Source organism: Myotis davidii, unplaced genomic scaffold (assembly GCF_000327345.1).
Source record: "Myotis davidii unplaced genomic scaffold, ASM32734v1 scaffold733, whole genome shotgun sequence".
NCBI classification, from domain to species: Eukaryota; Metazoa; Chordata; class Mammalia; order Chiroptera; family Vespertilionidae; genus Myotis; species Myotis davidii.
This window is the reverse complement of record NW_006284956.1, coordinates 304,387-317,096: the sequence shown is the minus strand read 5'-3', so window position 1 is coordinate 317,096 and position 12,710 is coordinate 304,387. Positions and strand designations below refer to the sequence as shown.

General features: G+C 50.9%; 1 protein-coding gene across 2 annotated transcripts in view; it reads left to right on the top strand.

Moving 5' to 3' along the window:
• Positions 1–12,710, top strand: part of ENTPD6 (ectonucleoside triphosphate diphosphohydrolase 6 (putative)) — a 28,205-nt gene that overhangs the window by 10,015 nt on the left and 5,480 nt on the right. Inside the window, exons 3-11 of one of the 2 annotated variants that reach the window (XM_006755241.2) lie at positions 885–961; positions 2,706–2,849; positions 4,007–4,082; positions 4,755–4,790; positions 5,668–5,756; positions 6,324–6,403; positions 7,020–7,084; positions 9,148–9,249; positions 11,153–11,290. In XM_006755241.2, coding sequence (XP_006755304.1) covers positions 885–961; positions 2,706–2,849; positions 4,007–4,082; positions 4,755–4,790; positions 5,668–5,756; positions 6,324–6,403; positions 7,020–7,084; positions 9,148–9,249; positions 11,153–11,290 — 807 coding nt within the window. Of the gene's footprint in view, positions 1–884; positions 962–2,705; positions 2,850–4,006; positions 4,083–4,754; positions 4,791–5,667; positions 5,757–6,323; positions 6,404–7,019; positions 7,085–9,147; positions 9,250–11,149; positions 11,291–12,710 lie in introns of both variants that reach the window. The other variant, XM_006755240.2, reaches the window with a different exon arrangement.

Below are 12,710 nucleotides of genomic sequence, written 5' to 3'. Positions count from 1 at the left end.
CACTGGTCAAGCCGGGGTCCTCTCCTCTCTACTCTGCTTCTTTGCTCACTTTCAATGCCTTTTGAGTCGATGCCATTTGTGCATTTAACTGAGCAGGTGATGCAGACACCCTGAGTAGCCCTCCAAAGCCATCATGGATACTTTATTTACTTTTCATCTGCGTTGTTTCTAAACTTCTTGCAAGTTAAATACATATTTATATGCTGGTCCTCTCTACCTCCAAAAATGGTTTTGGAGCTGAGTTTAAGACTACACATGTCTGCATGGAATCCATTAATAGCGACATTCCATTATTTAATCCTTACAAAAGTTTTGTTTCTGATTTTTCCTCCTGGGTCTCCGTGTCTGAATTTAGACCAGCATACCTTGGCCACGGTGTGCTCTGAATGCTCACCCTGCTGTGTGTGCAGGAGCCCAGCCTCCTAAATATTTAAAACAGTCAATTTTTAAAACAGAAGAAAGCAGATATTTTTAGAATACCATAATGCATCCACCCCAGAATCGAGGAAATGACTTTCATTTTTGCAGTTTGAAAAACTGCAAAATCATCTGGCCCTGCTCCTCTATTTATTGAATCAACAAGAATTAACCTTAAATGGAGTTTTTTGTATGCAAATTATACCTGAATAAAGTTATTTTTTTATTTTAAAAGTAAAGTTCTGGCCAAACCGTTAGGTATAATATTCCCCATCTTGTTTAGCCAAACTAGTGTCAGAATTTAGATGAGAATCATGGACAGGGCTCCTGTCCCTCTGGGACCTATCTGTTTTTAGATTGGCCTTTAAACGTGTGGCTAATCCCAGTCGTATAGATTTATATATTTGTAAATTCATATTTCTATACATTCATAGCTGTACCTTTTTTAATAAATGTTTTTTCCTCAGAGACTCCCACCTTGACCCATGAAACCTTCAAAGCACTGCAGCCAGGTCTTTCTGCTTATGCTGACGACGTTGAAAAGGTAGTTTTCTCTCGTCTGTTTGTTCATCACATTTGTCTTCTAACTGTGATTTGTTAAAGCCAGCTTTCCTCCCCGAGTGCAGTCGGCCACCTTCACAAAATAGCATCTCTGATGGTGCTGTCCGGGGACATTTCATATGTTTCGTCTGGTCAGAAAATAGAGGAAACTGGTACAATGCATAAGGGCCCGCACCTCCCTCTCTCCCACACACACCCTGGCCCTCCCAGACACTTCCTACGACCAGCCCACAGGCCACCAGAGGTCTGGATGCATTTTAAAAGCACAAATGCTACAAACTTACAAAAAGCATTCTTTGAAAACTTAATATTTTCATTGTTTTAGTTTCTGATTAAAGATGACAAACATTGACTAAAACAAAAAGTTAAAGATGTATTATGCAAAATCCACAAAACAGGTAAGTATAAAAGGAATTTAAGCTGTCAATGATTTTTGTAAGCTTGTAGCATTTATGCTTCTAAAGTCCTTAAAACTGACAACTGCAGTAATGCAGGACACTTGTCTTTTCACGAAGGCTCTCGTGAAACTAGTCACCAGTATAGCTGTGAGTTCCTTTTTTGGTTCAAGCATGTCTCAGATCAAAAGCTAATATGTCATTCTTGTCCACAGATGGTTCCTGATCTCTGACAGTGAAGTCATAGCCTTCCTTTCCTATAGTTTGGTTAAAAAAACAAACAAATAAAATCAAAATTAGTGATTCTAGCGTGAACGTAGGTCAAACCTGATTAAATTAGATATCTAGAGTAAGCTCCGGGCTTTTAAACCCTTACTTATTTCAGTAGGCAACACCCATTCGAGTGGGAGAAGCTTCCCAGTGTCCTTGGTTTCCTGCTATCCTTCAAGAGCAGATTTATGTGGCTAACAGCAAATACATCGGTATTCTCCCCTCCTTTTTCTTTTACATACTCAGTGGGGGGGGCACTCACATTGCTGCGCACTTGGCTTTGTCTTTAAACAGTACTACTTGGCGATCGTTTGCTCTCTGAGTATGGGAAGAGCTGCCCTGGTTTTCCTGGCTGAACGGTATTGCAGTTATGTGTGCACAGTGACTTTACAGAATCAGTCCCGCCTGAAGGACGTTTCGATCATGGCCAGTCTTCTGATCTTAACAGTATAAGAAGGGCTGCTGTTTGTCACGTTCTATACACTTCATTACCCACATGTGCAAAGAGCGCTCTCTAATGAATTCTTAGAGTGGGGCCTCTTAGTAAAAAGGGTGTGTTTTTCCCTTGCACACACCTTGCCAAATTGCCCGCATGGCATTGTGCCGGCTAACATGCCAGCAATGTTTTACCAAAGTCTTTCCCCGACCCGTCCCCGCAGACACAGGGCCTTATCCAGTATGTGGATCAAGCATTCCCCCAGGTGACAATGACCCCTCGGTGTAATTATTCATGGGTTTTAGCACTCTGAGCGACCCCAGAATTTGCTCGTGATGTCCAGGGGAGTCACACTCGTCTGAGGTCGCCGGGTGAGGGTTTTGGTGGCCAGGCGTGTAGAACAGGATCCCCTTTCGTGTGCCTCGTCCTGTGACGTTCCGCCAAGGACATTTCTCTGTGCTTTCCTGGTCCTTGTGCCCCACACACCCGCCAGCACCACTTCAGTTGCTGTTTTATGCTGATTTGGAAAATTTGAAATGATGTATTTATAAGTTAATAAAAACCAAAGAGTGAGGGAGCATCTGTGAGTGTACGCTGTTGACAGACCCTGTTTTACCCGTTCACAGAGCACTCCGGGTATTCAGGAATTGCTGGATGTTGCTAAACAAGAAATTCCTTTTGATTTCTGGAAGGCCACCCCATTGGTGCTCAAGGCTACCGCTGGCTTACGTCTGCTACCAGGAGAAAAGGCTCAGAATTTACTACAAAAGGTGATCTTGCCCCTTTCCTTCGTGAGGGTGGCTTACAGTAACTGAAAACACCAAACATGCAGCCAGTGTCCAAGTGGTCAGGCCGTGGGGTGCTTCCTGAAGCGAGAAACGCTGAATTGTTATTAGAGTGAATGACATTGGCTTCCTCCTGACATTTAAAACTGCTGGTGTTTTCTAGCATAAACCTGTTTTTATCATAAGAACAACTTTGCTTTAAAAATTCATTCTGCTTTTGAAGGGCTGTCACCCAAGAGCTTGGTGATTCATTCAAAGGCTGTGGGAACCAAGTTCCTGACATCTCGGCTCCAGCCTGTTGTTCTCATGGGAGCCAGTCCTGCTCCCAGGCTGAGACTCAGGTGTACCTTCTGCGGAGACCCTGAGCTTCTTCCTGGCTCTCATGTGGCCAGGCGTGTCCCCAGGCCCTGCACCACCCATGCAGGGGGCCCTGGAACCCCTCTTTAACAGATGCTTGGAGGTTGCTTTCATCAGCCAAATCAGGAAAACTGTTCTATGCAGAATGGTCCTCCCGGTCCTCTATACTATTTCTAAACCAGCTGCTGAACGATGGGTGGTTGCACATCCGTCCAGATCACTTATAAATTATGCACTCAAGTAGGATTATGGGACACCACTGCATTTGGGGTGTACCAGATGTATTTAAGTGCCTGTGTGTCAATACTTGATAAAAAAAAAAAATGGATAAGGAAACACCTCAAATGGAGCTGCTCACTGCCTTTGCCTCCCTCTCCCAGCTCATCTCCAAGCCATACGGGGTCCCAGGTCTGAGCTCTGCCTTAGAGGGCTTCCTGCCCCTTCATCCCCCATCCTAAAGCAAGGCAGCATTTTGGGGCCCAGCAGAGTCAGTGCACCCCAGAGCCTTCCAGACCAGAGTGCCTTAGGGCAGGCTCTCCCCGGCAGCATCTGCGTCAGCACAGGGCTCTCCAGGGCAGCATCTGCATCCCTAGCCCAGGGAATAGATTAACAAGGAAAGCGCTGGCAGAGCATCATAAAGCTGAATACAGAACCTGAGCTTCGCTACTTTGCAGCAGCAGCAGCGGACACCTCTGGTGTTTTGAGACCCCCTGCTGGAAGATAGTCTGATCGGGACTGTGAATTTAGATTTTGGAGGATAAAGACGTGTCTCTCTTTACATCTAGGTGAAGGAAGTGTTTAAGGCATCACCTTTCCTTGTAGGGGACGACTGTGTTTCCATCATGAACGGAACCGATGAAGGTAGAGTTGCCAGAGCGTTCTGTGCGAGGAGGCTCTCAGGGTGAGGCGGCCGTACTCAGAGCCGCTGGGAGCACTCAGCTCTCTCCGGGTCAGATGCACGGATGGACAGGACTGAGCGACCATCCCATTCCAGTTCGCAGTTTAACTGTCTCCGAGGGCCTCTTGGAGCCAGTATTAGATTCTCACCTTGACTAGCACAGATGAAGTTTCTGAAAATAATCATTCTTTCCATTTTAAGAACATTTAAAGAGAACGCCCAATTACTACCATGTTTCCAGTGTTACTGTTGCATTTTTTATCCTAAGATACACTTAGTAAGGTTCCTCACCAGCCCCTGGCTTTAAATACGACTGTAAGAGTTTGTTTGTATGGGGAGGGAAAGGGGACGTTTGGTTCTCTTTTAGCCTCTTCCAAAAAGAGGAACTTGATAAAGGAGTGAGAGATGTGACATTTGGCAGAGCATTCTAGTTTTTTAGGATGGTACCTCCTCAAACTGTCTGCCAGAAGCCACTGCATGGCATGACTCAGTCTTCCCTCTGTCCCTGATCTGAAGGCGGGGGCTAGTGAGGAAGTGGTCAGTGTGCGCTCCTGAAACCTAAAGGTAGCATCTGCGTCCGTATGTTGTCCACAGCACCTCGCGTGACTCAAATGCTCTTTGTAACTCTCTCGTAGGCATTTCAGCCTGGATCACCGTCAACTTCCTAACAGGTACAACCACTTCATCATGGAGGCTAACAGTTCAGACCCCATTCTTGAGAGCAGGGGCCTCGTTTCTACTCTTTAAAATACCCCCTCGGGGTTTTGCCAAGTTCTGGCTCAGAGTAGGTAGTTGGAAAGGGTGGGGTGTCCGCCTGGCTTGGCAGGGCAGGCATTGAGTTCACAGACGTATGTGCCCAGGAAGGGGTGCTCTCCTCTCCCCAGTCCCAGTGGTTCCCCCAGCGCGCGCTACCCTCCTCCTGCAGCAGCAGCCGCCGGGGCCCTGTCCTCTCATTTCTGGGAAGTCAGGAATACAACTGGTCACTTCGAATATTAAACATGATGTACATGCTAATCACCTTCTAACTGAATTCCTCGACAGCAGGCAGAACAGGGAGCAGAAACCTCTGTTCTTGGAACCAGGCAGCAAGGAGTTACTTTTCTGAGATTAATCAGCACCCGTGGAGTTTTGCCCCTCTGTAAAATGATGGAAAGACCAGTGCGGCTGACACCTATCTAGAAAAGAAAGCCGTTTCCTCGCCCCTTGGGGAATGGAGAACCCTGTTAAGTGACACATCAGGAGCCTAGCCTCTGAGCTGGGGTGGGGAGAGGGGGGCATGGCTGGGGCCTGTTGGGGTATCGGGGAAGTCAGCGTCTCTGAGCAGGAGCAGCAGGTGTGGCCGGCCCAGCATCTCTGCCACAGCCGGTAGAGCCATTGTTCATGTCTCTTAAACACGGTGCGTCTTTACGTGGAGAGTTTCAAATAGCCGCCGCTGCTTCTGTTTTAGTTTCCACTGAAGGGCCTGGCTTCTAACCTCCCCTTCCTTTTCAGTACTCATCTGTTTACTAACGTGACAGTGCTGGGTTGGTTTCTCCTCCTGTGCTCCAGGCAGTTTGAAATCCTCAGGAAGCAGCAGTGTGGGCATGCTGGATTTGGGCGGAGGGTCCACTCAGATCACCTTCCTTCCGAGAGTTGAGGTAACCAGCCCCTGCGGGGGTCCCACCCTCCCAGGTTCCCTCCCCGGGGAGGCCCAGAGACCAGGTGGCTCTGGGCCCAGGCCGTCAGGTCCTCTCCTGAGGGCCAGATCCATTCAGTTAACGCTGCTTGGTTTGATTTAACGCTCCCTGAAAAAATGGAAAATGTGGGGGGTGATGGAGTATGTACTACCTGGAACCCCTTGGGCCAGAGAATGTGAAGTGGGCCCTCTCCTTCCCACCCTAACAGTACCCTCCTCCTCCACCATTTTTCATATTATTAGCTTTAGTTTTCAGCAGAAGAGCACTTATGAAATTTACTCATCATTGTCTTGGTTGGGCCATATTTGTCAGAATCAGTTAATGTTATTCATAAAAAGGAGAAACCTACTTTTCGGATGTTTCGTTTTTATTCTTGCCCCAATGAAAAGCTTAACTTGGCTTAATGAACAGCTATTTTAATTGAATCATCTGTGAATATCCTTGTGCTTTGAAACAAGTTGAGGGAGTTGGGGACAGTTTTCTAGAAAGGCCAGCAGGAAGGGGAGTAACCCTCATGTTCTTCCCCAGGACACCCTTCGGACCTCCCCACCCGGCTACCTGACATCACTGCAGATTTTTAATAGGACCTACAAGCTCTATTCCTACAGGTGTGTCTTCGGGAGTGAGGGTGGAGGGGGTGACCATCCAGGCACAGAGCTCAGCTAGCGCTGCCTGGCCTCCCCCGTGCCTCCAACTCCTGCCTATAGGGTGACCGGAGTGTTCAGTCACAGACACGCCAGGTCCCGGGGACCCCCTGCTATGGACCCACCTGGACCTTCTCCCTCTTGCTTTCTCCCTCCATTTTTCAGTTTTCCTACAGTAAAGTGACATTTCTTCTTTTGTTCTTATTCTGTTCTGCTTTGGAGGAGGTTTTGAAGAAGTGGGGAAGGGCCCATGGATTGTGCAGGAATTTTCAGGATCATCTAGTGCACTTGGCGCCTTCGGTAGATTCTTTCTGTAACACACATGTGCACGATAAAGATCAAGGCTGTTGCGTTCACCAGCGTCCACAGCTCCCAGACAAGCTCCTGTCAAGTAATAGGCCTTCATGTGTTGAACTAATTAGCTGAATGCTCTAAACTCTGCAAACGGAGACTTCTAGAAGAAACAGAAAAGCCACGGTTTCCTCCCTTTCCCACTTGTTTTGGATCCAGCCAGGTGAATGTATTAGAATCCGAGTAGGAGATGGCAGGCCAACCCTCACCCAGGATTTTCTTCCCACAGCTATCTGGGGCTCGGATTGATGTCGGCTCGGCTGGCGATTCTGGGTGGCACAGAGGGGAAGCCTGGTAAGTGGAATGCAATCTTGAGAGCCCCCCTGGCCCAGCAGGTATGGGGAGTCCTGTGGGAGTGGAGCCCCTTCTCCTGCCCTTGCCTCCACTGACCCCTGGCCTGGCTTCCGGTCTGTCCTCCCTGCCGGTAGGACTCTGGGAGCCCAGAAGGGACGTGTGTAAAAGGATGTACCCCAGATCTTGTCAGGGGCACTCAGACGGGATGCAGGCTAGTGTGTTTTACCTGTGTACGTTCCAAGTTATTTTTCCAAAGAAAAAAATGCTAGTAAAGTCATCTCCGAAATGCCGAGCTGGGGGATTTTAGGATCCAAATAACAGTCGTCACTTATATTTGGAGTCTGTTTTAAGGATTTGAAGAGAACCTTATTCTTCAGGACAGTGTGGGAGGGGCCCCAAGAAGGTGTGATGCAGGCTGTTGCAGTGGGGCTGGGGGACTTGTCCTCACTCACAGTGATTCTCACCTCGTGAGAACGTCCCTCTGTCTTCTCTTGCTTCATCATAAAGCATGGTCGTGGCTCTTCTCCCAGACGTCGTGTTGGACTAGAGACCAAGTCTGTCTGGTCAGGTTATTAAAGTCACATTTACTCCCAGCTTTCCTGCCCGCCCCCCCCTTATGGGTCTGGTGGAGGAGAAGCCTGTCATTGGCCAGCAGTACATGTGGATTCTCTGAGATCTTAGGGGTCACTGTGTCCCAGTTTGGGCACAGGACACAGTTCCAAGGCCAGCATCTCCCTCTCCACCCTGATGACATTTGCTGGAGTCCCAAAGGCCTTGACTCAGGCCTCGGGTCCCGGCTTGTGCATGTGAGCCCATGCGTGTTCTCAGCCACACCCCCTCCCTTGGCCCTGCCTCTCTGGGTCCCCACCTCTCGCCCAGCCCCAACCCAGCTCTTCTACCCTCTTTAAGGACCTGGTTGTCTGACACAATGAGACTGTTCAACTGAAATTTGTTCTTTTGGTACATCCTGTTTCCATTCATTTCTTTCAAATCCTGGTGTTTCACCTCATGATGATAATCCCCTTTGTTGCAAACCAAAAGTACGTCCACATCTCAGACACACCTGTGACCTTCACTCTGGGGCCAGAAAACACTAGCCAACAAAAAGAAGGCAAGCACCAGTTTGCCATCCTTGGCTGACACAGAGCAGCTGGGAGGCCACTGGTCTTGACAGGCCACACAAGTGGGGGCCACGACACCCACCAAGTGGGTGTACTTCAGAGGATGAGTCTCCCTGTTGTATTATCCGTTGTTGCGCAGCAGGTCACCCACCAAACTGAGTGGTTGCACTCAGTACATTTTATTGTATCTCATGAATCCACAGGCTTTGACTGGGTGACACCTGTACTGGAGTTCCTGGGGTCCTATGTGGTGGCATGTAGGGTGGCTGGGCTGCATGTCTGCCCCCCGGCACTCTTCCACGTGGCCTCTGTCCCAGCAGAGCAGCCTGTGTTCTCCCTGGAGGCTCAGAGGAAAGAAGACTGCCTGAGTCACAGGACATCGTGTCCTGCACCTTCGTTGGTGAAAGTGGACTCAGGCAGGGACAGGGACCCACTTCTCAGTGGGAGACCAGCACACACACCTTCAAGGGGTGGCATTGCGGGGCCAGCCTTGGAGGCCAGCCACCACGTTTCCTTGGCTAATTATGGGGCCCCAGCTTTGGGGGAGCAGCACAGACCTGTGGCAGGGTAGCAGTATCCTGGCCCTGCCTCAGTCATCCATAAACTGGGTAACAACTCCCCTTCTCTTAGGGTCCTGTGACAATCCACCGAGCAGCACCAGGCCTGTTGCCTGGAACCCCAAAGCCCCTCAGGGAATGTGAGCTGGGAGTGGCCATGTCTCCAGGGCAGATGAGGCTCTGCTCCGGCCTCTCTGATAAAGGCTCTACCTCAGCGCTGGCCTGGACACTCCCATGAGCCGGGCCTCTCCTGTACCCTCCGTGCCTGTACTCCTGGCCTAAAATCTTCTGTCCCTTGGGCCTCCCTCAGTGGAGTCATGTCTCAGCTCCATGCAGTGCCCTGGCCTTGCAGTGACAATGTGCTTTTCTTCTCTTTTTATTTCAGTGGAGGCTGGAAAGGAGTTGGTCAGTCCCTGTCTGGCTCCCAGTTTCAAAGGGGAGTGGAAACATGCTGAAATAACGTACAGACTTTCTGGACAGAAGGCAGGTACTGTGTGGATTTACCTTTCATCGTCGAGGAGAAGGGTTAATGGTGCAGCCCGCCCCTTCCAAGGACCTCTGAGAGCAGGGAGACTGTCATCACACCTTTACAGACGAGCTTGCACTTGTCCTTGAAATGGAGGCGCCCTTGAACCTCATCAGGACTCTGGGAGGCTCTTGCCGGCCCACTGGCATCCGCCAGCTCCCGGGGCCTCGGCCCAAGGCTTCTTGTCTGTTGCCAGGTGCTTTCTTCCAAGGGGCCAGGTTTCCCAACAAGCCCCAGTGAGAAAGGCCTGAGCATCCCTCGGACAGTCAGCAAGCCCGTTTCTGAACACAGAGAGCGATGGCTTCTCCTTCCCTTCCTCCTCCAGGACGGGAGGCTCGCTCAGGCTGCAGGGTCCCCGAAGGCCTGCGACAGGGCCTTGCCAGCCTGGCCCCTCTCCCCCCACATGGTCTCGGTTGCTCTGTGCACTGCAGTGTCATCTTAAGGAAGTATTGGAATGTTGTTCCCAGGCCGGACGTGTGGTCCTGAGGCTTGTCTGCCTTTGGTGACAGAGTTGTGTCTACTCTTCTGACACCAAATGTGTGGGTTTTCTACACCAATCAGTTCTCGAAACAATTGATTAAATCTTTGGCCGTTGGTGATAAGTCAGTCCCTAGTCCCTCGCCCCTCCCCGGATGTTGGGGTTGGGAAGTTCCAAACCTCATATCACATGGTAGGTTCCTCTGACAATCATCCCCGACCCTATAGCCTGGGGACCCACGAAGAGTCACCCTATTAGCATAAAATCGGGTCTGCTTGAAAGGAGCTTATTATGAATGGCAGCTGTCCCTCCTCACTCCCCGCCTTCCCCCCAATCACTCAGGATCAGAGGGATTTAGGAGCTCTGTATCAGAAACCAGGAACAAGACCAAATACATTTCTTAATATCCAGTGGGTGTGCGGGTCACTGTGACTCAGCCACTGTGCACATGCCATTGGTTGGCCCTGCGGCAGCTACTGGCACACAGTCAGTGCACAGCGCAGGCAAGGCTGTGCCCAGAAGGAGTGGGAGGGGTCAGGCAGTAAAACCCATGGGAAAGCGCTTTGAAGAAAAATAAAATAGGAGGAGGAGACGGGGTGCCGAAGGAGAGGTTGCTGTTTTAGATAAGACAACCAGGGGATTCTTGAGAGCAGATAGGAAGAGATCAGAGTGAGCCACCAGATCTAAAGCTGAGGGAACAGCGTTTGCAGAGGCCCTGGGGCAGCTGCTGTGTTTACAGAACCAGGAGGTAGTGTGACTGGTCTGGTCTGAAGGGCAAGGGGTGGCCTGTGGGCCTGGAGAAGACTGCATGGGCTGCCCTTGGGGTTGGGTGGTGGGACAGGTTTTGGGAAAGGAAGAAAGGAAACTGGTTCGGGCATGGGCTGTAAGCATTTAACCCCTTAACTCCCGGGCTCGTGTTCTCCTTCCAAGCAAGGAGTTAGCGGCCAGCCTGTGAGCATGGCCAGGTGCCTGTTAGGCCTCCGTTTCCTCGTCTGTGACACAAGGAGAGTTCAGGCCTCACTCCACGGTGTCGGGTGAGACGGAGGAAGACGCTACACGTTCAGAACTCAGCACAGGGCTGGCAGAGGGCAAGTGGAGGGTAAACTGCACACTTGAGCCCATTGGGCTGTGCGGATGGCTGCATGGGGCCCAGCGGAGGCTGGTGTCCTACAGTCGGTTTCCCTCCCTTGATCAGAGCCGTGGCCCTGAGAGGTGCTATTGACAGGTGTGGTGCTAGTGTGCGCCAACATGGGGTGGTGTCTGCAGGCTCCTGGTCCCACCTACCCTTCCCGGTCAGACTCAGGTCGCTGGGAAAGAGGCTCAGGGCCTGTGCTTGGGTACTGGGAGCCCACTGACTGCTGGCCCTGCCTTTGCTTTGCCCAGCAGTGAACCTCTACCAGCTGTGTGCCCGCAGAGTGTCCGAAGTCCTTCAGAATAAAGTGCACAGGACAGAAGAAGTGAAGGATGTGGATTTTTATGCTTTTTCCTACTATTATGACCTTGCAGCAAATGTTGGCCTCATAGGTAAGGGGGGCTGGCCAGGAGCTCATCGGTAAGGTGTAGACCCTGCAGAGGGGCTCTGCAGGGAGCAGCTGTGCTGTCAATCACCTCGGGGCAAGAGAAGTGGACTGACTGGGGAGGGTAGGGGTCTTGTCATTGAATAAGAGGGAATAAGCCCCCTTTTAAATAAATAAATAACTCAGTTCTTTGAGCCACTTAGTAGGTATGTTGTCGGTGCAGGAGCAGTCACTTCTGCTCTGAGGCAGGACTGGCTCACCTAACTCAGGCCCACCCTCCTGCCTGGTTCTTGAGTCTCTGGCTGATGGAGCCCTTTGTGCCTCAGCCAGGCAGCCATGTGTCCCTGGCTGGCCCCCAGGCTGCGCTGGGGAGAGGTCAGCCGATGCCACTGGTGACCCTGAGGAGCCTTTAGGGTCTCTCCGACTTCACACCCCAGAGTGCAGTCAGGACAGGCCATGACATGTGGAGTTTGCCAAGGGGTGGTGCTTAGATTGAGGGTGAAAGCTCTGGAGGATTTGAAGTCACTTCATTGGGTGGTGACCAGAAATTTTGTTAATGAAATAATTGAGACATTCAGAATGCATTGTCTGTGATAAAGATAAGAGCATTAATGCAAATAAAAAGCTTCAGAAGACAGCAATGATGTCAGGTTCTGGCTCCCGGGATCCTGAGACCTCCGGCCGAGCCTTCACGCTCACGAAGCCACCCACTGTCAGGCCCCCTGTGGAAGGCAGCCAGGGGGGTAGGGGTCTTCTCTCTCATCTCACCCTTCTCTCAGACCCTGGTCCCTCTCTCTGGCACAGAACAAGGGTCCCTGGGCTGCCCCCTATAGCCAACCTAAGGCTGCTGGGCCTTAGGGATCCTGTGGGCTCCGTGGAGCTGGAGCAAGGGCACGCTGTGCACACTTCCTAACCATGCTGCCAGCTGCGGGCGTTGCAGTGCCTGGGGTCCACCACACCCTGGCAGCCTGCTGGGCACCACCCCAGCATCCCCTCGTCAGTCTGGGACTCCTCACCGTGAACGAAGGCTGTCCTTTCCCTGGGGTCCGACATCGGCCCAGGTGACCCAGGAGATGCTGGGTGTTCGGAACAGCTCCTCTGGCTTCCTCGTGAGCTCACACATGGTTCTGAAAGAACCCCTTGGGACCTACCCTCAGTGTTGATGTTTGCTGACTTAGCCAACGCCCCAGAAGTCAGGAGACTTCCTTTCCACACACTGAGTAGCTTCCTCAGGCCAGACTAAGTGAGGTGCCTCTCTCCCGGGAATGGCCAAAGGCCTGGGGCTGCCCATTTGCTCTAAGACCTAACAACCCACCCCTCACTTTTTTTATACAGAATTTTTTCACACTAAGGAAACAGATGCCAGAATACCATTGCTGAGCTCAGGGCCATAGCGTTGGGGCACATTTCCAGTTTACTTTTCTTCA